The sequence below is a fragment of the Sphaeramia orbicularis genome, chromosome 19 (assembly GCF_902148855.1).
Source record: "Sphaeramia orbicularis chromosome 19, fSphaOr1.1, whole genome shotgun sequence".
Lineage (NCBI taxonomy): Eukaryota > Metazoa > Chordata > Actinopteri > Kurtiformes > Apogonidae > Sphaeramia > Sphaeramia orbicularis.
Genome location: NC_043975.1, coordinates 27,494,295 through 27,521,795, shown reverse-complemented (window position 1 = coordinate 27,521,795; position 27,501 = coordinate 27,494,295). Strand labels below are relative to the sequence as shown.

General features: G+C 36.1%; 2 protein-coding genes across 2 annotated transcripts; both read left to right on the top strand.

Moving 5' to 3' along the window:
- The first annotated feature begins 1,761 nt into the window (after positions 1–1,761).
- On the top strand, positions 1,762–7,569 carry pus3 (pseudouridylate synthase 3). The gene is made up of 7 exons (XM_030121931.1): positions 1,762–1,860; positions 2,197–2,617; positions 4,327–4,604; positions 4,727–4,910; positions 5,680–5,789; positions 6,566–6,738; positions 7,167–7,569. The coding sequence occupies exons 2-7, from the start codon at positions 2,201–2,203 to the stop codon at positions 7,436–7,438; spliced, it is 1,434 nt and encodes a 477-aa protein (XP_029977791.1). The 5' UTR covers positions 1,762–1,860; positions 2,197–2,200; the 3' UTR covers positions 7,439–7,569.
- A 1,169-nt stretch (positions 7,570–8,738) lies between these two features.
- On the top strand, positions 8,739–20,418 carry dcakd (dephospho-CoA kinase domain containing). Its single transcript, XM_030121932.1, has 5 exons — positions 8,739–9,053; positions 12,231–12,342; positions 14,418–14,621; positions 18,751–18,838; positions 19,118–20,418. Exons 2-5 carry the CDS (start codon positions 12,231–12,233, stop codon positions 19,401–19,403), a joined length of 690 nt encoding a protein of 229 aa, XP_029977792.1. The 5' UTR covers positions 8,739–9,053; the 3' UTR covers positions 19,404–20,418.
- The last annotated feature ends 7,083 nt before the right edge of the window (positions 20,419–27,501 follow it).

Genomic DNA, 27,501 nt, shown 5'->3' with positions numbered 1-27,501 from the left:
CTTTGAAGTGGATTTTCTTTTATTTTTATTTAACCTTTATTTAACCACAAAAAGGATCCCATTGAGATTAAGAACCTCTTTTTCAAGGGAGTCTTGGCCAAGAGACAGCATGAAACACAACACATAGTTACAACATACAATTACCCCATACAGTTACAACAAACAATAATTTACAGGACAATTCAACCTATGAAAAAACACATGCAAGTCAATGAGTACTTCTCCAGCACTTTGAGTTTGGATTTAAAAGCATTCAGGGAGATCAATTCAGAGAGTTCCCAGTCTTTTAGCAACATATTCCATGTGGACGGAGCAAAGTACACAAATGCCCTTTTTCCCAGCTCTGTACGGGCAAATGGCACAGAGAGGAATAAATGCTCGTTCGATTGCAGACAGTAAGAATCAACACTTCTTCTCGTAATCAAACCACGGATATAGGAAGGCAGTAGTCCAAGTATGGCCTTATAAATGAAGGTATACCAGTGTCCCAGCCTCCTAGTGGACACGCTATAACTGAATAAGGTATTAAAATGTGAACCATCTGATTAAAAAAGAAAAAAAAAGGTAATATCATTAAATTATCTCTAAAATAGTTTTGCCCTTGAGTAATTTGAGTATTTGAGTAATTATATGCATTTTTCTGCATTTTCATGTGAATATATTCCTATCTCATCCCATTTGCCCCAGGTTGTGGAATCCAGAATTAATTAGAATTTACTGAGGGAGAACTAAATCTTTTTGACCTGTCCTTAAGTTCATTTGCTGCCAGTTACTTATAACCTTTCTCCTGTAACAGGTTTTTGGAGTATTGGTCGGACTGTGCTTGTGTCTGGACAAAAATAAAAAAGAGCTGTAAAAACCTGAGCTGATTCAGTTTTCTAACAGACAAAAACATGTCATCGCTTATTTGATTTCTTCACAGTCAATGCATTCAGCTCTTAACTTGTGAATTTCAAAGAGTAAGGATTTCAGAGGATAAATTAGAATCTCATTTTATTATTAAATCAATAAAAGAATGATAAACTTGAAATAACTTGTAAGCAATGCATTATGCTCATAATGCAAATAAAAGTTAATAAATAGATAATACATCACCAAATGCATTTTTTTTTTGCCTTTGTGACTGTTTATAATATAAACTATAACTATAATATAAACTCCCTATTATTGATTTCTGAAATGATAAGTTTGAAGCCCATTTTAATAATTAATTAAATAAAAAATAGAGAGTTAAGGTGAAATAACTTGCAATCAGTGTTTTATGATCAAAGTTTGAGTACTGAAACACATAAAATAGATTTTAATTATTCTTAGATGATACAAATAAATAAATAAATAAATAAATAAATAAATAAGCAAATATTACATACATGATGGATATAAATCATTACTATTTCTGAGATACCATTTTAATGATTAATCTGATTAAAAAACAGAGATTTGCGATGCTTTATGCTCATACTGAATGATATTTGAAAATGTCAAAAAGAGACTTTAAACCTTCTTAAAAGAATAAAATAAATAAATTATACATTGCCCAATGGACAGTTTAATAATATATTATTTAACATTCAGTAGCATTATTTAAAAAAAAAAACAAAACAGGTTAATACTTTTGAAAAGGTCTGAGTTTTTATGTAAGGCAGTTCTAGCCAACGTTAGTTTCAGCAGATCAACTAATCGTAGTCATAAAAGTACTTCACATTACAAACGACATTTCCCAGAATCCCTCTGAAGGAAATGAGTCCGTCCTCTATTTCGGTCCCGCATCGGCTCGGAAGGCAACGTGTGACGGAAAGGATCTCCACAAACTGGGCAGAAATCACAAGTTTACAATCAACAAAAAACCTCATATCGAAGGTAAGTATATAGTTTTATGCTAAGTTATGTATAAACACCTCCTCGCCTTGATATTATCCTGCTTTGGGTTTCATTTCAAGAACTTTAAAGCCGTTAAACAACTAGTCAGCATAGTGTAAATACAGAGGGGCTTTTCTGAATAGTCATTCTTCAAGTATTTATTAAAGTAAAATATAACATAGTGTGTTATATATAATAGGATAGTATAGCTATAGTGTAGTTTGTATATCCATTTATAAAAGCAGCTCAACAGTTTAGTTAGTGCATGTATACATGTGGTCCTACATTGTTTTTGCTGTTTACTATAAATGGTCCTTTTCTGTGTCGTATTCATAGCATCATGTCAGAAGCTCTAACCCAACGAATAAAAGAGCTGGAAGGAGAACTGGAGAAGCTGAGGTCCCAGCTGAAGCAGAGCAGTGAAGTACAGGAACAAAACAATGATGGGATGTCCTGTCAAGCTTCTGTTAAAAACACAAACAGTATCATGGAGGGGAACGTCAGCAGCAAAAAGGGTAAGAAAGCATCCAAGGAGCGGCCCTTTGACTTCTCCATCCATCCAAAGCGTCATGTGGCTTTGAGGCTGGCTTACCTGGGATGGGCCTACCAGGGCTTCGCTGTTCAGGAGAACACAGACAACACGGTGGAGGCGAGGCTCTTTGAAGCTCTGCTGAAGACTCGACTCATCCAGGACCGGCAGAGCTCCAACTACCACCGGTGTGGGCGGACTGATAAAGGAGTCAGTGCCTTTTCCCAGGTGAGAACACTGAGATGGACTAGTTTTATACAGGTGTGCTGGAGGAGCTGACAAATCTATGCAATAGCATGAAGTTTCTGTAATATACAACTATGTGTCTCTGTTATTTATTGCTTTGTAAAAATAGTCTTTAACCCATAAAGACCCAAACATCCATCACCGACCAAAACCATCTACTGATCTAAACTACTGATCTAAATGTTTAATACCTGTTGATATACTAATCCTATCGATACATGTAAATAATTTTTGTAAAATACAGTTTGTCATCTTTTCATGGTCATCAGATATGACCAATTTGGGTGTTCAGAGGCTCCATAGTTACCATGGAAACACTGGCATCTTCTTCAACCTTGATTCACCAGTAAAACCCATCGAGTTTGATGAATAACAGTGGCTGTAGACACTTTTTTTATGTTCTGTTAATTATAGATTTTACTGAAAAAGTCATTTTCTTCATTTTTTTTCAGTTTTTGATGTAATAAATCTCAATTTTAATCTGAGTTTTAATGAACATTTATATGATCAGTGAATTAAATACAGGAAAATACCTGATTTGTACTGATGAAATGCAAAATACCGAAGATAATATTATAATAAATGGTGATAAATTGTTTAAGAAAGGTTACGTGTATATATATATATATATATATATATATATATATATATGTATATATGTATATATATATATATATATATATATATATAGAGAGAGAGAGAGAGAGAGAGAGAGAGAGAGAGAGAGAGAGAGGAAATTTCATTTGGGAACTGACACAAAAGTAGCACTGGGTCTTTATGGGTTAAGAAGAAGCCTGTGGCAACTTGGATAGAAAAAAACATTTACTTTCACAGGGTGTTTGAGCAGGTCTTGATAGTCTTAAACAGTATGGAATTCTGAAACACTGTTTTCAGGGCGACACGGTAGTTCAGTGCAAGCAATTCTCTGGGTACTCTGGCTTCCTCTCACCAGTCAAAGACATGCACTGTTAAGTTAATTGGTTAATCTAAATTGCCCATAGGTGTAAATGTGAGAGTGATTGGTTGTTTGTTTCTATATGTCAACCCTGCGATGAACTGGCAACATGTCTAGGGTGTGCCCCGCCTTTGCCCATAAGTAGCTGGGATAGGCTCCAGCGACCTATGCGACCCTTGTGAGGATGAAGCGGGTTCAGATAATAAATGAATGAATGTTTTCCAGACCTTGAAAAGTCTGGAATTCTGCGTGAAAGTCTTGATAAAGTATGGAAAAAAGTTTCTCTCGTAGTTGAATTTTAGAGTATGCTCAAAGGCCCATAATCCTGTAAGATAAGAAATACATGATGAAAGCATAAAAAAAAACCTCTATGTTTTCACTAATTGGTCGGTACTGGAATAATTCTAGCGAAAGTTGTTTGTGTGATAAATGTTTCTGTCAGTAAAACATAATTTACTGTGAATTATGTATTCATTCATTCATGCATTTATTAAAATGAAGTTTTCTACTACACACAACAGGTAGAATCTCAACCAAAAAAGTAGGCAAGCAAGTATAAAACTCAGGGTCTTGGGGAAAAAAATAGCAGTTTTCAAAAAGTCTGGAATTCTTATTTGGATAAAGAGCAAACACCGTGTTTCACCACAGTATGAAGTGCAGCAGTGATAAACCTTTAACACTGTAATTTCACTTCATAAGCAGAATTTATGAACATCAGGTCTCCGTCTCCTCCCAGGTCATAACCATCGACGTGCGCTCCACTCAGTTCTGTGGAGGACTGGGCGTTATACTCCCTGAGAATGTCGATGTTAGTACCAAGACTAAGTCAGATGTCCCTGAGCTTCCGTATGTGAAGATTCTGAACCGAGTCCTTCCCCAGGACATAAGGATCTTGGACTGGGCTCCAGTAGCAGAAGGATTCAGCGCACGCTTTGACTGTCAGTCTCGCACATATCGGTATTATTTCCCCAGAGGATGTTTGGATGTATCAGTTATGGCAGAAGCTGCAAAAAGGTGAGGACCTAGAGGAATGTGTGTGCATCTTTTCTTAAGATGAGAAAGAATGAAGTTGTTGTACTGCTCTGTCACTACATAATATCACGTTGCTCATTTGAAGTTTTCCTGACACCAAACAGATATGAAGGCACTCATGACTTCCGCAATTTGTGCAAAATGGACGTGGGCAATGGAGTGCTGCAGTTTGAGAGGACGATCCTTTCAGCCTCAGTCAAACCTGTAAAACCACAGCACGGCGGTAGCACAGACCAGTATGACCTCTATGTGTTTGAGGTCAAAGGACTGGCCTTCCTTTATCACCAGGTAAACACTGAACCGTGATCATTTAGATCCAGCACACCTGATTTTATGTCATATGTCTTTCAATATAGCTTTGATTTATACTTTTTAATGCAACAACAGAATCAATTCCTTTTAAGGACAATAATAACACTGTACGTACATTACATTATTATGACCCCGCCCCCAGAAGGGGAGGCAGTGGGTATTGTTTTTGGTTCGGTTTGTTTGTTTGTTTGTTGACACTTTAGCAGCAATCCTATTGGTTGAATTCATACCAAATTAGGTTTATAGATTGCTATTGACCCAGAATAGATGTCATTACAATTTGGAAAAAGTAGGTCAAAGTTTCCATTTTTAATGAAATTTTTAAATCCTTTTTTTTCTCCATTTACTTATAATGGGTGAAATTTCGCATGTCTGTAGCAGCAAAACTATTGGTTGAATTCATACCAAATTGGAGTTATAGATATCCAGTGACCCAGAATAGATGTGGTCACATTTTGGGAAGAGTAGGTCAAAGTTAAAATGTTTTATGAATTTTTTAAATCTTTGTTTTCTCCCATTAACTTATAATGGGAGACATTTCAAATGTCTATGAAAACATCAATTTTGTTTCAATTTACTTCAAGCTTGGCACATATATAGAGGCAACTGATACACTGACATCAGCACATGCATAGATATGATGACATCAGCTGGATTGATGCCAAAATAAATTACAATACATGTGAGGGGTGGGGTTTGTTGTGCCTGCCACCACTTGTTCTAAATATTGTATGTTTTGCTGCAGGTACGCTGCATGATGGCTGTGCTTCTTCTGATAGGACAAAAATTGGAAACCCCAGAGATAATTGATCAGCTCATGGATGTTGAGAAGAACCCTAGAAAGCCACAATACAGGTGAACTGACTGTTGTCTTTATTGATCCTACTACTAGAAGTTATTCTAGTACAAAGTTTTCACATCTAACATCAGGCTTTTAGTGTTTATAATGTGGATGGAAAAATCTGCTGTTCAGAATAGTCTTTATTGGTCCAAAAGAAGGACATTTATTATGCAGCAAAGTCCATATAGTGACAATATATAAAAAACAACACAATATTAACAAGAAAAGAAAACTGGTTGAGAAGACAAAAATCTTATCAAGTATTAATATGGCATTAGCTGAGTACATCGGTACATCAGGAATGTAGAATGTCCATGGATCCTTAAAAAGTTTAAATGTGATTATTCTATATTAAAGCCCTAATTATCCTGAAAAATGGTAATTAATCCTTAAATCTTGTTCCACAGACACAGTAAATAATATTGCTATATTTGCTTTGGAAGTCTTTGTAAAGCATTTATTAAATGTGTGATACGTGTTGAGTATTATATTTTAATTGAGATTAGAATCAGGTTAGGTTCAGGTATGAGCTTTAACAGCAGAGACGTTAGTCATAGAGAAATGGAAATGTAATATTATCTGGACTGAAACATGGTTAAACTGGTTCAAGACGATAACTATGAGGCCTGATGTACTGTTATTTATGTGGACCTAAAGACTTCAATTCGACCAAAGATGCCTTGAAAAATATCTTAAAAAGTCATAAATGCAGCTTTGTTAAACCTGCAGATACCCTGTAATGGTATAAATTGTGTGAACCACTGCTTAACATGCTCTGTCTTGTCTCTAGTATGGCAGTAGACTACCCCCTGGTGCTGTACGACTGCCATTTTGAAGGTCTGAGTTGGAAACAGGAACTAGAGGAGGTGAACCACGTCCTGACTACGCTGCAACAACACTGGACTCAAAGCACAGTCAGAGCCCACGTCCTCCATGGGATGATGAGCGGTTTGGAAGCCATAGGTGGGAAGACCATAAGGGCTGTAGTCTCATATATTTAATGCATTTAATTATGATGAAGGGCTTGGTTTAAATACACCTGCTATTTAGGGGCAAAGCTAATGTGTAATTCATCACCTTCCTATTTAATAAAAATGATGTACTTTCTGCACATTATTACTCAGCTACTTAAATTCTATAGCATAGCAACAGTTGGCTATATAGAAATAATAGACCATAGAATGAATAAGAACGGAGTATTAAAGGCGTGGAATAGATGCTTTTAGGACAGTGTCTAGTAGTGTAATTAGATTTGTGTCTGTTCTGCGTGTCAGATAATCCTCTAAAAAAATCAGTTGTTTTTCTTTTTCTTTTTACCTCCATTAATTACTGAACTGTCATCTTTTAAGTTTTTTGAAGGATATATGCTATATTGTTTGGTTTCTCCTCAGGTGGAGAGTCTTCCAACCACTGCTGCCTCGTAGAAGGCAGTCGGCAGAAAAACTACCGTCCCCTCCTGGAGCGTCCATGCTGTGAGAGCCTTGAATCTAGGATAGATCATTTCGTGAAGAGAGGCCGACTGGAACGGGAAGAAGGCGAGGATGGAGGTGAAACAGTCCACCGAGGGAAAAGGTCCAAACATTTTCACAATTCCTCCAGTCCGTCTGTGGCCTCAGAAATTCTATCTCTAAACCAAAATACTAACCAGAATGAAGAAAACTGACATTTTTAATTTGGAAAATGGCCTTTTTTCTTTTTTTTTTTTTTTTAAGCTTTTTGCTTAGGCAAAAAAAATATTTACTTTTTCTAACAGCAAACCAGATGCACTGTGTTGTATATATTTTTAGTTCATAATAAGAAAACGGGATATTTTCATTTTACATCACACAAAACTTTGTTTCTGGAAATAAACAAGTTTTGGAAAAGTGTCTCTTGTAGAGTTTGGTCATTCTAGTTTTTTTTTTATGTAAAGCACCTTTGAGTTTCTTGAAAAGCTCAATACAATTGTAATAATAATAATAATAATAATAATAATAATGGATTAGATTTTACATAGCGCTTTTCTAGACACCCAAAGCACTTTACATTATTGATCCATTATTCATTCTCTCTCACATTCTCCCTCTGGTGGTGGTAAACTACATTTGTAGCTACAGCTGCCCTGGGGCAGACTGACAGAAGTGTGGCTGCCAATTTGCACATACAGCCCCTCCGACCACCACCAAACATTCATACACCAGTGTGAGTGGCACTGGAGGCAAAGAGGGTGAAGTGTTTTGCCCAAGGACACAACAGACTGACTAGGATTGAGCGGGATTCGAACCGCCAACCCTTTGGTTATTGGACGACCCGCTCTGCCTCCTGACCCATGGCCGCCCCACTTATTATTATTATTATTATTATTATTATTATTATTATTATTATTATTATATGTACATTACACACATTATTACACATACATTGTTATTACACCACTTTACTAGTAAAATGTAGACTCCAGCGTAAAAATAGCAAAAACGTTACCAAGTGTGTGTGTGTGTATGTGTGTGTGTGTAATAAAACTTCATCATATACACTGAAAACATCAACTAACCAGAAATGTAATAATTTGGTTTCCAGTTCATCTTATTCAAGTAAGATTTAGCAGATTTAATCTTTGAGGGTTATTATTTTCATCATCATTATTATTATTATTATTATTATTATTATTATTATTATTATTATTATTATTATTACACTACTTTGCAAGTAACATGTCCCCAGAATAAAAATAGCAAAAACGTTGCCAAGTTTGTGTGTCTGTGTGCAATAAAAGTTCATCATATACACTGAATACATCAACTAACCAGCACTTTTACCATTTGTTTTCCAATTCATCTTATTAAAGTAAGCTTTAGCAGATTTAATCTCAGCGGCTTATTATTATTATTATTATTATTATTATTATTATTATTATTATTATTATTATTATTATTATTATCTAAGTGGAACTATTGCCCAAACTAAAACGACGTCGGAAGATGTTCTGTGTTGCGCTCGTCAGGCTTTAAAGCTAGGTGTTTAGCAGTAAGTTGAGTAGAATTTACTCTAATAAACTCCAGTGTTTAGTACCACTGCCATAACCCTTTTCACCAGATTGTATTGTCGACGGGGAGACGTTGGAATGGCTGCGGTTGTATTTGCTCATGTCCATGTTGTTGTTTGGAGCTGATTAATACTTGTGCTAAAGTTAGCCTGTTAGCAGCTCTGCTTGTTTACTGCCTCAGCCCAGCGCTGTGGCTCTGCACGGACTTCATCTGCACATCCAGGACACTTGAGGAACATCTGACATTTACAAGGTGAAGAGAAAAAACTGCACAAATGAAGTCTGTTTCAGTAATAGTGTCCCAGGGACTGGAGTCTGAAAATAAGCAGTCTGCAGGTTGGCTAGAGCTGACTGCAGCTACAGTGAAGGATTGTCAGGGGTTTACATTTAGCTTTTGTTCTAGTGGAAATATTCAAGTCTGTGTGTAGAACCAGTCAAACCAGTTTAGAGTCCAGTTCATCGAAATATGTAGCACATTATCAGGGTGTAGTTCAGTGTTTAGGCAGCAGGGGGCGCCTTGCTAACCTTAAGAGTAAGAAACAGCAAATCACTTATGACAAACTAGATGCACATTGACATCAGGGTGTTTTATGTTGTTGCAAAGTAGGTACATTTGACAGTTTAAGCTTGTACTTTGGTTTTAAGATATAGTCCTGTTTAGTGTGGTTATTTTAAGCTTTTAAGCTGTCATTTTATCATTTTTTGGCCTTGAAATCTAAAGTTAATGTGTTTTCTTCACCCTCGGGATTCTTATCAGCATACATTTGCTTAGAGGTCTTATTTATGTATTTGTGCATAAGAAATCAATATAAGTAATCCCCAAAGGAACTTTGTGTTGGTAAATGCAAGTTATGCAAATTTACAGGGTGGGGAAGCAAAATTTACAATATTTTGAGGCAGGGATTGAAAGACAGTGTATGACCAATTAGTTCATTGAAAGTCATGAGAATTTATTTGCCACAAGAAAATTTACATAATAGAAAATGTTTTTATTCTATGTGTCCTCCTTCTTTCTCAATAACTGCCTTCACACGCTTCCTGAAACTTGCGCAAGTGTTCCTCAAATATTCGGGTGACAGCTTCTACCATTCTTCTTTAATAGTATCTTCCAGACTTTCTTGTAATAGTTTTGCTCATAGTCATTCTCTTCTTTACATTATAAACAGTCTTTATGGACACTCCAGCTATTTTTGAAATCTCCTTTGGTGTGACGAGTGCATTCAGCAAATCACACACTCTTTGACGTTTGCTTTCCTGATTACTCATATGGGCAAAAGTTTCTGAAAAGGTATGGATAATAGTGTTAGGTATGATTATGACATCAATATATGTTTGGTTTCAAAACAACTGACATAGTGCCTGCTGAGAAAAAACAACTAAATGTTCATTATAAATTTTGCTTCCCCACCCTGTACAGGATTTCAGTTCTGTTGCAACATGTTGATGATCATATGAACTATGTTTTCAGGTCAAAAATGTCCAATTTCATCACAATTAATGCTATATTTTCATGTCACAAATGGCCAAGTTATATTTTAACTGAATTTACCTGAAAAAACAAATACTCAATTCTTTTAGATTCCCCAGTTTTTCTTACAAGATTCTATACTACATATCACATGTTTTATTTTTACAGGTTGCAGTATGGAGTATGGTCCTGATCCATCCTGCTTATGTTACGCCAATACATACATTAAGAATGTCACATGTCACTTTTTAAATCAACAGTTTTCTAATAATAAGCATTTTTATAAAGAAATAACAATTCTATGATACTAGTTTTTGCACAGGGATCATTTCTGGAAACAGTGACATGGCTGCCAAGCATCAGTATGATGGGATCTGTGACAACCATGTCACATCCGTTCACTGCCACATTTTGTGTTTTTATTAAGCTGTTATTGTTTTAGATCCACAATACTAACATTTATGAATAAGAGGATAATTAGCAATAGTAAGTCTATAAGTTTATTACATATAAAGTACTGGTACTGACCAGATCATCATGGGGAATGTCACGTCTGTCCACCAGCAAAAGTTTTCACATACACGTGCTATTCAAAATCCAATATTTCTGAAAATAGAGCTTCCACTGTCAAATAATATTAGCAGCCTGTGCACAAATGTGTTAGCATTATTTCAACACAGTTCTATGCATTTCTTACAACTTTTTTTTTTTTTTTTTTTTGACAAAAGTAGCCACTCATTTGACCCCCTAAGTAAATTTTAGCCATTATAGACTTCAGATATTTGTTAAATGTCCTCAGGGTTTTACAATATTATGTCTCTGGTATTGACTGACCAAAAAAGTGTCAGTATAAGCAATATAGGGCCAGATCAAGCAGTGACACAGGGATACATTTCATATTCATTAATTTCATTCATTCATTTATTTGTAAACAAACATTTTTTTTATGTGTACAAGGAACTAATATCAGAGCAAATACTTTAATAAATAAAGCTGATCAAGACAATATAGCAATTTCCATGTACACTAGTAATAACAAAATAAATTCAATATGTGTTGCTCATAAAAGGGCATTACTTTTGCTTCCTTAATGATATAGTAACATCTGTTTAGAGTCCTAATAATGTAAATAACCGATAGAAAACATATTCAATAAAAAATGTATGGTGAATGGTTTGTGTGGATGTTTTGTGTTATTGTTAAAAAAAAAAAAAAGGTGTTAACAAAGCAAAGGAAGCAGAATTAATTCAATTATTAGTTTTTATTAGTAAAAAGGGGGTGGGAGTTTATAAGTTATACTTGTTCCCATTTACAGAAATAAAATTTTGCTTAAATTACTGCTGCGTGACACGGGGACTCAAAATGAACATAATTTTTTTTCACTTTACGCAAATGTACAAAACATGATGTACTACTAAATGAAACATAGGGCTTTAGCTATGATGTTAAACTACAATGGTGATCAATATTGGATAAAAATGTTTAAATTCTAAGTTTTATGAACATAAATATGTTGTGACATGGGGACAGTAGTCATAGTAAAAAACTTTGCTGGCGCTAAAACACCACAAATATCCTAATAAACGTTTATTTAACATACATATTACAACTGAAGTGATATATAAAACTAATAGAAGAGCATAACTGACTAATAATTTGATTATACATAACTTTTTTATATTCTGTTGAATAATTAGTTCCTACAGATTCACAGACTTAGAATATCACTTACACATGCAAGAAAAAATATTATTATCAAAGTTTTTAGGTACATAATCAGTTATATCTTTTTTTCTACAAGTAATACTGAAATTTTGTAAAATTTTGTAATAGAGTTCTTAAGCTAAAAAATGAGCCTATTTGAGGAATGATAGGTGAAACTGTAATTTTTGACTTGATGTTTACTTTTACTTGATCTGTTCCTATAATTAACACTAAAATTGCTTGGTTTCTTTCCTTCAGATGTTTCTGGTGGGGCTGACAGGGGGCATCGCCTCAGGGAAAAGCACAGTGTCTTCAATGCTGCGGGAGCTTGGATGTCCCATCATTGATGCTGACGTTGTGGCCAGGAAAGGTGGGGGTCTCCTGATCAAACAGTTCTGATTTAAAGTACATAGTGAACACACATTAAGGTGAAATAAGTCAAACAGTTGCAGACACTGTGTGGATTGTACTTCATCTTAAATCCAACAGCAGGGGTCTTCAACCCACAGCTCCTGAGCTAAATGTGGCCCTTCTGTGTCTCTCCATTGGGCTCCTGTGGCTTTGTCACATAACGTAAGGAACATATTGGAATGAGAATCTGAATGAATCATTACTTTTACCCCATCCTCCGAAGGGGAGGCAAGGGGTATTGTTTTTGGTTGGTTTGTTTCTTTGTTAGCACTCTAGTAGCAAAACTATTGGTTGAATTCATAACAAATTTGGTTTATAGATTGCCAGTGACCCAGAATAGATGTCATTACATTTTGGGAACAGTATGTCATAGTTCACATTTTTTGTGAATTTTTAAAATCTTTCCATTTACTAATAATGGGTGAAATATGTGAGAGGGACAGGGTTTGTTGTGTTTGGCACCACTTGTTGGATGATGCTTTTTTTTGTTTTGCCTGAAGCTATTCTTGCATCAGGGTTTGGACGGGTGCTTGAAATTGTTGAAAATGATTGAATTTCAATATTGTGTTTTCAAGGTCTGAAAGTGCTTGAAGTTTAGTTTACGTGCTTGAAATTGCTTTGAATTATAACCACAGCTACTTACAAAGAGGTCATACCTTTTGAAAAATAAAACTTTATGCCAACAAAAGAAATTCTCAGGTCCACTCCAGGTACATTTTTATCTTAATCTTTGTCTCGGTGCAAGTGTGCCCGAAGAACGCAAAGTGGTTTGCCTTTATTTGGATAAAACTTTGTGTTCTTTAATTTCTAAACTTTTTGCTATTATTTGCTACTATTTGCCATTGAAGCTTAAATTTAGATGTTTACAGCATAATAAAATGTCCATCATTGTGATAAAAAGTGGAAAAAAAATCGTCATGAATATATGTATCCCTGCAGAAAAATGTGAAAATACCCTGAAAAGTGCTTGAATTTGACCCTGAAAAATGTGTACGACCCGTGTTACATTGTCCAAGTATAAAAAGATGGAAATGAATTTTTTATTTCTTTCAAAATTTCATCACACTCTCTATCTTTTTGCCAGATTCAACAGGACATTGTCAGTTTGCATTTGATTGTAGGTTTGCAGTTTCAAAGTAAACTCATATGCACCAGAGGAGGTTTTTTTACACAGTGAATTTTTGTAGTGGAAATAGCATCTCCCAATGAAACAGCAAAAATCTCAGCTGCTTGAGTTATTGTCATTTATAATTTCATGAATCCAAATATTGAATTATTGTAACAGAAATGCAAAGTTAAATGTCATAATAATCATTAATAGCAGAGCAGCCACTTCATAGTAAAATGTAGATGTTTCAGACTAATTTTTTCCTCTATTTTCTGTCAAAAATGGTATAAGTTGCTTTACAGTTATATATATTAACAGTGATGATGTGAAGTGTTGGTGTTTCATTAGATCTATAAATGCTGTAATGGACATGAAGAGGTTGGGCCTGTAGGAGGTTTATTTAGACAGAGCCTCAGAGGGAGCGTATGAATCATGAAGGCTGTCTCTTTCGACTGCAGGGATGATGTTTTTGTAACGGGACGATGAAAGGTCGCAGAAGTAGGTGAAGGGTTTTCAGCTGCATGTACAAGTAAACATAAAACATTCGCTTAATAATAAGACTGAGCTCACACAGCTACGTATTTCTTTCCTTTCATTTCTGTTTCTTTATTTTTTTTGATCAAGGTCTTTTTATTAAGATTTTAAATAATAAATACAATTACATTTACTATACAGGCCTTTTTCTTTCTTTTTTTCTTTATATTTTAACCTTCCCCCCCAGAAACATTACAAATTCCAGAGGAAAAAAACCCCCAAAAAACCAAAAAACACAGCCAGAAAGTACGCATACACAAATACATATTACAAATACACATATACTTTTCCACTAGAATCTTTGGTGGGCTGATTTTGGCCCACGGGCCATATGTTTGACACCTCTAATCTAAACTAATGGAACTATGGTCACTGCCTTTTGTTTCTCACAGTGGTGGAGCCCCACACCCCTGCTTACTGCCGTATCGTTCACCGTTTCGGACCAGAGATCCTGCTTGAGAACGGTGAGATTGACAGGCAGAAGTTGGGGCAGATCATTTTCGCCAGTGAGGAAAAGAGGAAGCTGCTGAACTCCATCACCCACCCAGAGATCCACAAAGCCATGCTCAAAGAGATCCTGTTTTACTTCCTCAGAGGTGAGTCATGAACCTGGTTTGGCCCACATCCTTAAACCCAGTCTAGGCTTCGTATGATACGAAAATATTGTTGCTGTCGGGTGGAAGCCTTGTAAGTCCATTTTTTTTGTTTTTGCCATGAAATGATTCTAGTAGTCAGTCTTCACGTTGGTCTGAAGGTTTTAGAAATATTTAGAAATATTTGGAGTACAATTATTAACAGTTACGGACATTTGTCCTAGCTATTGGTAATTATACCAGCACCAGCTGATCTACTTTTTAACAGTTCAGGTTCAGTTTGCTGTGCATCCATGTGTCTCCTCCTTCTTCCCCCCTTCTCCCTCTCTCCCCCATTTCTCTCTCTCTTTCTTTCTCCTCCTTGACCCTCTCTCTTCAACACCAACTGGTCAAGGCAGACGCCCATCCTCCAGGAGTCAGGGTCTGCTCCAGGTTTCTGCTGTTAAAAGGAAGTTTTTCCTTCCACTCTCAACAGTCATAAGTGTTTGCTCCTGGAGGATTCTGTTAGGTTTCTGTAAATTGGCTTGAGAGTCTGGTTTCCACCAGCTCTAAATATAAAATGTCATGAGATAACTTTCGTAATGATTTGGCGCTATATAAACAAAATTTGATTTAATGTAGAATATACATGTTTTTCCAGTTTCCTGAAAAATACCGTACTTTCCGGATTATGAGCCACACCCACCCCGTCTCCAACATCTCATCATCGATTCATTGATGTCAAGCTTACATGCAGCAGCTCTGTTTCCTTCTTCGTCAGCCAGATCAATCGTTAGCCCAGAAAACATAAATTAGCCACATCATTTTAGAGCCGCAGGTTCACAGTGTGTGGAAAAAAGTAGCGGCTTATAGACCGGAAAGTACGGTAACTGTTTTGGATATGAGAGGTTTCTGCCCAACAGCGACAATGTATGTGATCAAAGACAAACTGAGATGTCATTTCCTCTGTGGGAATGTCAAATTATAACTTATTTATTTATTTATGTAACTTTCTGTTATAGCATTAGTGTATTAGAATGTGTAAGAGCCTACATGTGGGTTTTGTGAACTAGTGAAGACTTTAAAGCCATTTCAGCTGCATATGAAGGATTTAGTAAGATCTATAGGGTTCATTTAATGTAAAAACCTCACAAAGAAAAGATATTATCAGCAATTCCGTAACATGTAATCTGCAAATGCCTTGTTTCCTTGTTTATCTTCTATCATTTTTTATTTTATTTTATTTTCTTGTTTAACTTTTTTGTTCCAATTTAATAAAAGAAATGATCTTCTCAGAGACACGTTGTTCAAATTCAGTGTGTGTTGTGTTACCTGTCGTCTTTACCTGAGCATGAATTTCTTTGTGTGGTATCATTTCTTTACCTTTCATATACAGTAGATAAGTTGGAGTTTCTACTCAGTTCTCCTCATTGAATCGGTGCTGTTCACTGGTCTTTGTGATAACCTCACTGGAGCAAGGTCACATTTTATTCTAGCGTAGTCTGTTCACTTAACTGATCTAAACTGACATTCTGCTCTGCTGTACATTCAGAGTATTTAGGTGTTAGAATGATCATTTTAGACAAATATTATACATTCGACTCCACACTTTTTGTTTGACAGCGTTAGTTCCTTTTCACATTACATCCTTCCATCCCATTCCCCACATCCACATACACTATATGGACAAAAGTATTGGGACTCATTGAATTCAGGTGTTTCTTTTCAAACAAATGTGACTATATAGTTGTATATTATAAATATTACTGCATTGCATTAGTTAATTTTGTTTAAATTGTTATCTCAACGTTGAAGGAAATATTGATGTTCATAAACTATATGGACAAAAATATTGGGACACATCATGGCTAAGGATGTAACGATTACCAGTATAATGATAAACCGCGGTAAAATTTCCGACAGTTAGTATTACCGTTTAAATTCTGATTATCATGATAACCATATTCGATTACCGCTGTTTGAAAACTCATGGTACTGCTCATTTCCTGGAGAAGCAGCAGCACTCCAGGCTTGCATTCACAGTTTGCAGTGTTTGGCCTCTGAAAACATGGTGGAAGGTACCTGCAGAGATTCAGGGGTAGTGGGCTCCCGCACGGACCCGGTCCATCCGAGCGAGCACAAGGACCCGGTCTGTCCGATATTTGTTTTTTTTTTCAAAATACAACTTGGTTAAATTATTTCAGTGTGTATATAAGTAGTTTTTGAACATTTGAGCACATTGCAACAATACCGCGATAATATTGATAACCGTGATAATTTTGGTCACAATAATCGTGATATGAAATTTTTATACCATTACATCCCTAATCATGGCTACAGCTCGTAAGATGTTCTGTTCGTGCTGATTTGAGATGTAAACGTCAATATTTCCTTAAAGTTCAATGGGAAATTTTTCTAAGTGAGATGTGAAGAAAGTAAATGGTTAGATATGGTAGAAAATAATTATTTACTGTCAGAGCATGAAAAATATTTTTGAAATTTAGAGGTAGAAAATTTAAAATCATAGTCATGGATTAAAAAAAACTAAATCAATATTGAGAGAAATTAAGCAAAAACCATCTCTGATGCATTTTGGAAGAAAAGATAATAATTTAAACCAAACTAACCAATGCAATGCAGTGATATTTATCCCAATATAAAACTATATGATAACATTTCTTGTTATTATTGTGTATCCCAGACCCCTGTTAGAAAAGAAACACCTGAATTTGACATGTCCCAATACTTTTGTCCATGTAGTGTATTTTCAAATGTGCTTTTTTTTTTTTTTTTACATGTTTGTGAATTTTTCTTTATGGGTTGAGAAAATAATCCTATTCCTAAATTAAACAAACTCATATATCCTCCTGAGGCCCAGCACTGCATTTGTGTCCAATGTAGGGGACAAGAGTTTCACAGCTTTACTTAAAAAAAACAAACAAACAAAAAAAAAACACTGTCCACTGCAAAGGACATTCCATTAAAAAAAAATAAGTGGTGCCAGACACAACAAACCCCGCTCCTCGAACGTATTGTATCTTATTTTGGCATCGATCCAGCTGATGTCATCATGTCTATTCGTGTGCTGATGTCAGCACATCAATTGCCTCTATATATGTGGCAAATTTGAAGTAAATTGAAACAAAATTGATGTTTTTATAGACATTTGAAATGTCGCCCATTATAAGTAAATGGGAGAAAACAAAGATTTGAAAATTCATAAAAAATTTTAACTTTGACCTACTTTTCCCAAAATATAACATAACTTCATCAGTTTTGTATTGGGGTCACATTAAGAAAGAAAAATGATATTGATGGTTTTTATTTTGCTTTAGCTTATTTTTATTTTGCTTTTGCTTTAACAGTAGCTTTAGTCAAAATTAAAAAGTCAAAGTCAGCTGTATTGTCAGTTTTCAGGGTTTCTGCGGGTCATTAAAAAGCATTAAAAGTCATCAAATGTACTTTAATGTAAAAAATACTGTTGCATTGTGTTGTTTCCAATCAAGACAATTATTTAATGTAAAAAAGCCAAAACTTTTGCTTTTCTGGGTCTCAGGAGGATATGATACAGATGGCTCCTTTATGGGTTTGTGGGATGTTGTTTGTAAATGTAACATCTACATGTCATATATTATTGATGTGTAAAATATGATGCATTTCTATAGATTTAACCACCCAACAGTTTATACAGTAGTAGTAGCAGTATTAATCCAACATCATTGCATAGTGACTACAGCTCATATTGGTGATGATATAGTTTGCAATTATGCAGAATTTAGTTGTGCAGTTGCAAGATAAATACATATGTTTGTTAATTGTGTGTTACATTGGTAAACCACAGTGTTTGATATTGAATCAGAGGGTACTGAACATGTGTTTTGTCTGTTTTTTGCAGGAAAGTAGCCCTTTTATCTAATTCCGTATGATCAGCTCTTTTTATCAGTATCATAAAATCCTACAACAGGCTGTTTCCTGCTCTCACATGAGGCTCAACTGGCTTAAAATAAACTTTTCATGCACAAATTGTTGTTTATTATTAAAAGTAATTAAGTCGATTGTGTTACCGGTATGTTCACAGTGTTAAGAGTGTAAATGTGTTGACACTAATTAATTCTGTTTCTTAATGCTCCCCCCTTCTCATGCATCTCCCAAGGGTACCGCTACGTGGTGCTGGACGTGCCCCTTCTTTTCGAAACCAGACGTCTCACTCAGTTTCTCAACCACACTGTAGTAGTTTACTGGTAAGAGTGCTGCTCGTTTTTCTCAGTTTCCTCCTATAACTTTCCAGTTTTACTTTGGGATTGTTTATTCACCGGTTTGTGATTTGAAGCCGTTAAATATTCAGAGTTTTGCTTTTTGACAGAAAATGGCCATTAAACCATCAGTTTTGCGAGTTATTGGATGCATTTTTTTTTTCTATCTTTCTCTGTGCCTCGTTAGCATGACTCACTGCCTCTGGATTTTTTAACAAGGCACTCTGGCTGCACCATAAATAACCCCCATTGTCTGTTCCTTTTCAGTGACCCTGCCACTCAGCTATTGCGCCTGATGCAGAGGGACGGCCTGACCCAGGAGCAGGCTGAGCAGCGTGTGGCTGCACAGATGCCGCTCAACGAGAAGCGCGGCTTGGCCAATCACGTTATCGAGAATTCAGGCGGCCGCGAGGACACCCACCGACAGGTCCTGAGGCTGCACACAAAGTTGGAGGACTCCATGGACTTTCTCTTAGTGAGGGTCATTGCTATCGCTGCCACTGCTAGTCTGGGGGGGATCCTGCTGTATGCAACCAAGATGCTTTTGTCCTAACAGAGGGAAGCTGAGCAGGTCTGGCGTGTGGTCCAAGGTGAAAGAGTGAGCAGAAGCAGGCGAATAGAAGGTCTGAGGCACCGATGCATTTTACTGTGAGATTAGCGTCTCCACACCCACCTCCACAGTTGAGTGGTGTGACGTGCTCCGTTGGCTGTTAATACGGACTTACATTATTAGCATAACTTGCACTGACAAATATGGTTTAGTGTGAAGGGTTTCTACGTGCAATTGCAGTTGGTTTTACACTGACACTAAAAACCAATGAAGCTATACCTTACAGGCTCCGTTTGTACATAAGCTCCGCTCTTTACTCACTTATAAGAGTGAGTTTACAACAGTTATTGGAGCAGATTTGGCAATTCCTTTATTTTGATGCAGTTAAAGCAAACTCAACTTCAGTAAGACCATAAAAACAGATCCTTTAACAGTAGAAATGGAAAGATTTATTTTGTTACACCATGAACACCTTATGAAAATGTAAAAGTAACTTGTATAAACTGTACATACACCAAATACTAGAAAAGGCAAAACATTATTTACATCTGTAGTTGTGCAGAAGTAGTTTTCAGCACCAACTCCCACTTTAATTATTAAGATAACCTATGAAGTGCAAAATGCCAGCGCTGCCCTGACTCTCAGACATATTTAAATTGGATGAAATGCTCCTTGTAGAGAGGAATCTTAATTACAGAATAGAAATGGTTTGATCCTTGCAGAAAATGTCAAGATTGTATGTGAATGACTTGTATAATGAGGACATGACAGAATGTATTTGACTGTCTGTTTTTCGTAGAAACAGTGTGAATTTACATGAAAGTTTTAATATTAACAAACCGACTTTATATTTACCACTGTATTTTCTTACACTGAAGAAGTCCTAGATTTGTGATGGTTTTTTTTTTTCTTTCTGTGCACATTCACTTTCAACTAAAAATCTAAATTTGTAAGATTAGCTGCTTAAATATAAATCAAACAGTAAGATTTTAAAGTAAACTACTAGATGGTGGTGTCAGTTTATTGACTCGAAGTTGCATTTTTGTGCTTGTTTTCCTTCTCTCTGTTAAAACTTTTTTTTAAGTCAAAATATAATACAGAAAAAGGTTCCTGAATTTTTGGCCACAGACTTTCATCATCACAACTGAACTGAAGTAAAAGAGGCTCAGAGATGCTTAGTTTTTAGTAACTACATAATGTCAATATCCTGTCAAACCATAAATTGGTTTATCATGATTTTGGCACACCTAGTCCAATCTGTTATAACTTCATCAGGTTTAGAGTATTAGGGTCACATTAAGAAAGAAAAATGATAATGATGGTTTTTATTTTGCTTTTGCTTTAGCATTAGCTTTAGTCAGAATTAAAAAGTCAAAGCTGTATTGTCAGTTTTCAGGGTTTCTGGGGGTCATTAAAAAGCATTAAAAGTCATTAAATAGATTTTTCTGAAAATAAAGGCCTTAAATGGCATTAAAAAGCATTAAATTCGATGTCTAGAGGCATTAAAAAATTAAATACATTTGATGGAAAAAAGCATTGTTATTCATTATTTATTTTGATTATATGAACATTTAATAATTTTGATCGGAAGTATAGTGTGATGATTTACAGGTGGAACCCTTAAATTGGCTATTGTTTATGGCCGATACATGAAATCACAACATGGCTGCTTGGAATACAATGTGCTGTGAGCATGCTCATGCTGTGGCGAAAGACCAGAGGGAATATTAACAAATGCTGGAAAAAATGGGAAATGCAAGTTTCAGCAGAAGTGATTGGAGGAGGAACTGTTCAGAACCTGGTTAAAAAGCCTATTGACAGTAAACCGCCATAAAACTATATATAAAACTGTATGTGCAGTTGGACATGGGCATTAAATTTGTTTAAAGTGGCATTAAAAAGCATTAAATTAGATTTGCTGATAGCTGCTGAAACCCGGATTTTGCCACGCGTACATCGCATACAGAAAACTGAAATTACTTTAAGGCCCCATGGTACAAAACGAATGTAGTAGAAAAACAAAAAAAGTAGAATACAATATAACTATAAACAGAATATTACTATGACATAGAATATAACTATAAACAGCAAGGGATTGAGGAGACAATAGATAGACAATAAAGGTGCAACAGTGAAGTTATTGGTGATAGATGAGTTATTGAGTTAAAGTGACGTTAAAAAGGAAGCAAGGGAGGAAGATTTCTATGCATTTGAAGAATAAACATTACAATTTTGAGGATAAAGTATTCATTTCAATGTAATTCTCTGCAATATGTCCGCAAACCAAACATAAATAGTCCTTTATTTGCTCGTATTCCCAACACTAACACTCATTTCAACTGTATTCACAACATTTAGCTATATTTTACAAATGCAAAAGCCTGGACCGGACTAAAAAAAGCTGAGCGATACCTCGTTTTTAGCAACTACAATACCCATAATTCAGATATTCTGTCAAACCACAAACTGGTTCTAAATAATTTAGCCTGTACTTTCCAAGTGCCAAATGTCTGACGTCTTGTACTAATATTGAACGTTTGACTATTGTGACAGTTCTACTTTATTCTCAAGATTTTAGTTTGAGAATTGAATGTCATGAATTTTTTGAATGCTTTATAAAAATTCTCACGTGGCCCTAAAAACATGATATAAAATTAAGTCCATACTTCTGGTCAAATATCCTCATTAACCCATAAAGACCCAAACAGCCACCAGTGACCAAAAGCATCTACTGATCTAAACTGTTTATTACCTAATGATCCACTAATCCTATCAATACATGTAAATAATTGGTGTAAAATACAGTTTGTCACTTTTCATGATCATCAGATATTACCTATTTGGATGTTCTGAGGCTCCGTAGTTACCGTGGAAACACAGTCATCTTCTACAACATTGTTGGATCAGTGACAGTGGATGGAGACACTTATTTTATGTTCAATTAATGATTTATTTTAATGAAAAAGTCACTTTTGCTTCAGTTTTCTATGTTTCTGATATAATAAAACACATCTTTAGTCTGAGCTTTTATGAACATCTACATGATCAGTAAATTAAATATAGGAAAATACATGATTTTCACTGAAAAAATGCAAAATACAGAGGATAATACTATAACAAATGGTGGTAAATCACGTAAAGGGGTCATATTTTGCTTAACCCTTTTTTTTTTTGTTAGCCTTTGGTACATTTATTTGGGGACCCTAATAGTTCCAAAAGTTTCAATTTGAACCCTCCAGGCGCTGCAAAGCTATCTTTATATTCATTCCGTCAAAAATCGAGATAAGATAATTAACTATAGGAAAATACATGATTTATACTGAAAAAACACAAAATACAGAGGATAATATTATAATAAATGGTGATAAATCAATTAAGAATGATTAAATAGATGGAAAAATTCATCTGAAAAGTGCCACAGAAGAAGCGCTGGGTCTTTATGGGTTAAATCCACATTAATAAAATAAGTTTTGTGGAAAGGATAGAAGATGTTGACATATTAATGGTCAGTTGTGATGTCTTTGCTCACCACATTAGAGTGTAGACGCTAAAATCCCGGCCAGTATAGATGCGTGTTGACATCATCTTGGCACCGAGGCCCCAGTGGTCTGCGTGGTTCACTTGGCTCCGTCTGCAGCCCCTATTGGTCCGCTCTTTGTTTTTATCAAGCCACTGCAGAATTAATGCAAAGTGACTGGGGCTGCAGTGGGTGGGAGGCAGTCAACCAAAGCTGCATGGATGCACTTTCCAGACACAAATACGCGACACACAAAATCCCAAACACAGTGTAATCCTGCGTACAGTACATACACTTGCCTGGATTATACACTGTAAAACAATGAATCCGGGGTCGTTCGTCATGAGGAACATAGTCGCCCTATTCTTGGATAACCTCTTTTAAATGTGGCTCCGCTCTGATCCAAGGGGTTACATGCTTTCCTGAACAACCAGCTGTTCAGCAAAGATTTCCAAATGTGCCTTTTCTTAGACTCTTTCTCAGACACAGACAGAGGCCAGATGCAGACTGTGGAACGAAGACTATATCTGTACCAGCAAGTGTGAATGCTCCAGGCAGAGCAGGGTGGTGAAGTCTCAGTCTGAATATAAATTGGCTTTAATTCCGAAGGTGCCGAGCTAAAAGGTGAAAGTCTTAAGTTGCCTTGTTACACTTTATAACAGCGAATGGATGCAGGCACAACCCGCTGCTTTATTGTGTGTTGTGGGTCCTCTCCGGGAGCAAAGCAAATAATTTTCTGATGGCAGGGGGTAAAGACTTCTATAATCTCACCATCATGTTCAGAGAGTTGGCCTACGGCGCCGCAGTATGTCGACATTTTGGAATCTCCTGTCTGAGTGGTTTTTCATCATTCCCCCGCCTGCTGCCATCAGGGAGGTAAAACAGCTTGTTCAAAGGCACACAAAATAAATAGCTTTGCATCAAACTCGATTACTACTTGGGGTAATTGACAGCCTTAGTGAATTTTCAATAACTTGCATTAGTTGAAGTTATTTTGAGTCAGAATTGCTCACTCCAGACTCTTTTTTTTTTTTTTTTTTATGCGTGTGTCATCCTGAAGGGCTATTGTTCTGTATTCACTGAGGGTCGTGTAAAGCTTTTCAGCCGTGGCTTTGTAGAAACTTATCAATTAATACAAGTCACTCTCAGCCATTTAGTTTTATTTAGCATTCACAAATGTAAATATGTGGCAGGAAGTAATTTACTTTGCAAAGTAAATATACGTGTTTAATGCAAATGTGAGTCTTAGTTTTATCCTTGTTGGTTTAATAAGGGCTTAATTTTTTTTTTTCTGGGTAAAAGTGACAAATTGATTGCTGTTGGTCTTTATTTTCACGTGTAAATATAATCTATATCTACACATCTATACTACATTTCACAGTCCAGACAGGCTTGGAACATGTGTCATGCATCTTTATTCAGTTGATCTAGTCCATTACGCAAAGACTATGGTTATTTATGAGTTTAGTAATTATGTGACCACTATCTAAATTTGATTCAACACACCTCCGTTCCTGAATCACTTGTTTGATTTAGGCAGTGGGGGTAATTTACCAAGAAGGGAATTAATTAAGAAAGAAGCCAGCAGGTTAGGATGCTCTTCTAGGAGGAAATACCAGATTGGTCCAAAGTTTTCTTCTGCTTCACAGTCAGAGGCTACGTTCAGACTGCAGGCAAATGTGGCCCAAATCTGATTTTTTTTGCACATATGTGACCTGTTTCCGATCTGTTAAAGAGAGTTTGAACAGCACAAATCTGAACCAGGCCACTTTCATATGTGGTCCTCAATCTGATACCTATCTGATGTTTTGTAAGGCGTTGTCACGTATTGCATCAGGACCCCTTTTGCACATGCGAGTCACTTCAGGGTCACAGTCAGTTCATACTCAATACTGATAGAAGTCGTGTATAATGTGTAATATGAACGAGCACACAGAAAAATTGGATTTCACCAAAAAATCTGAATTGTGCATTAAGACCTGCTGTCTGAACGTAGTCTGTGACCTGTATCCGATCTGTTAAAGTGAGTTTGAACAGCACAAATCTGATTTTTTCAAATCTGACCCAGGCCACTTTCATATGTGGTCCTAAATCTGATACATATCTGGTATTTTACAATGCGACTTCAGTCAGGTCAGGTTGCATTTATCCAACTTTTACGTCATTGAAATGCGACAAACATCATAATTTTGCGTCCCAGGAGGAGGAGCGCCGGGAGAAACATATTGGGCTTTTCTCAATACCAAGAACGCAGAGTATGGTCTTCTGAACTCGGCATGTACGGTCTTTGTAAGAACGGTCTCAGATAACGGACTTCCTATGAACACAAGACTATCTGTGATTGAAACAATTGCATACTTGTGAACTGGTCTCTCTGTCTCTGCTGTATTTACACCAGTGGTTCCCAACCTTTTTTTGGCTCGTGACCCTATTTTAACGTTACTAATTTCTGGTGACCCCAGACATTCAAAACAGAGACATTTTTTTGGGCTAAATGTAATTTGTTTTTGATCATGTCATAGTTTGCTATACTATGTTGCAAATAAACATTAATTTTAGACAACATTTAGACTATATAGTGTAAATTTTTATTAGAAAGTTTTAATTAACATTTTTTTTTGGATCAATTTTTAGAAATTTCAGGCGACCCCACGAGGGGTCCGGACCCCAAGGCTGAAAAACACTGCATTAACTGCTCCCAATCCCCCTTTTAAGTTGTTTGGTACGGTCTGTTCTTTTTCAAACTGATCAAATCTTGTGTCACAAACATCTTAAACCAGTGTACACATCTGAATGAAGGGGTTAAACCAGTGGTTCGCAGCCCCATTTTAACATCACAAATTTCTGGTGACCCCAGACATTCAAAACAGAGACTTTTTTTTTTGTTGCTAAAATTAATTTGTTTTTGATCATGCAATAGCTTGCTATACTATGTTGCAAATAAACATTAATTTTAGACGACATTTAGGCTATATAATGTAAATTTTATTAGTAAGTTTTGTTTTGTTTTTTTTACATTTTTGATCAATTACTAGAAATTTCAGGCGACCCCATTTGAATTCCAGGCGACCCCACGCGGGGCCTCAACCCCAAGGTTGAAAAACACTGATTTACATTATCTGCTCCTTAATGTATTTCCCTCAAATCACCACAATGTCACTCGATTTGATTTCAATACATTTATACTAGTATTTACATCTCATTTATACATACATCAAAACTGTAAAACATTTCGTTGGTTCAGCCGGGCACACCCCCCCAGGTCCTGGCCAAGCCAGTGGGCTCACGGCCAGGCCGGCACAAACTGCATTTTGGGAATTATTTCCCAGCCAAGTCCACACGAGTCACCAACCAGTGCATCCTTGGTTTAAGCTAGCTGACAAGAACAACATCCAGGTGTTCTATGCGTTCTTGGTTTATGCGACCTTGCTGATTACTGATGATGTTTCACGAGAACGAAAGAACAGACAACGTGTATTAAGAAACGGGTCAAAACACGGCATTCGAGATCTCTCTGATGGGACATTTTAGAGACAATTTGACAGATTAGTGTTGCTACATGACCCACATTTTTACTTTTAAATTCATTTTTGCTTTAGTTGGACCATAAGGGATTATCCAAAACAAGGAGGTATTTCATATTGAAATAAATGTTGGAATGGCAGTCGATTAAAGTTCGCTCTCTGATGGGACATTACTGTGTTTTGACCCTTCCATAAACACAGTACGTGCCTGCGGGGTCACATATTACATCAGGACCTCTTTTGCTCATGTGGGTCACTTCAGGGTCGTGTTCAGTTCATACTCAAAACTGATAGAAGTCACATTTAATGTATAATATAAACGAGCACGCGAAAAAATTGGATTTCACCCCAAAAAAAATCTGAATTACACATTAAGACCTGCTGTCTGAACATAGCCTAAGACTCCAAAAGTGAAGTTCATGAACATCACAAACATCTGTCGTGATTTTTCCCATCTGTGGCTACGATGTTGGATTGCACATAATTTTGTTACTCTTGTAAGAATTAACCCTTTAACTCCTTAGACGCTATCCCAGGTAAATGTGCTGCTGTGAATTTGTCTGTTTCAGTGTCATAAAAGCTGCTGTAAGTATTGTGCTTGTGTTTCTTGTGGTTTTGCTTTAATGTGTGTTTTAGCTTAAAACAGGGTGGAATAACAGAAAAAGACAAAAAGAGGATTTGAAGTTTGACAGGTTTTCACAAAATAAGGCACTCAGAATGTACATCAATAAGAGATTTAGGATGTTGAACATGAACTGTGAACTGGAGCACACTGAACAACAAGTATTTGAATTTTGGCCCAGTAGTTTTTGTTTGGGGCTCTTTTTTCTAAATCAGTCCAGCTGCTTTTTAACACGTGGCTGAACTTCAAAAAGCAGTTCCACAGTCAAAACTGTGTAAAAACACACACAAAAAAAATTACGGAAAATCACCACAACACTGCAAACAACAGTAAAAACTAGTGTTGTCAAACGATTAAAGTTTTTAATCATATTAGTCACAGGGTTGCTATGGATTAATTTCAATTATCCATCCATCCATTCTCTTCCGCTTATCCGGG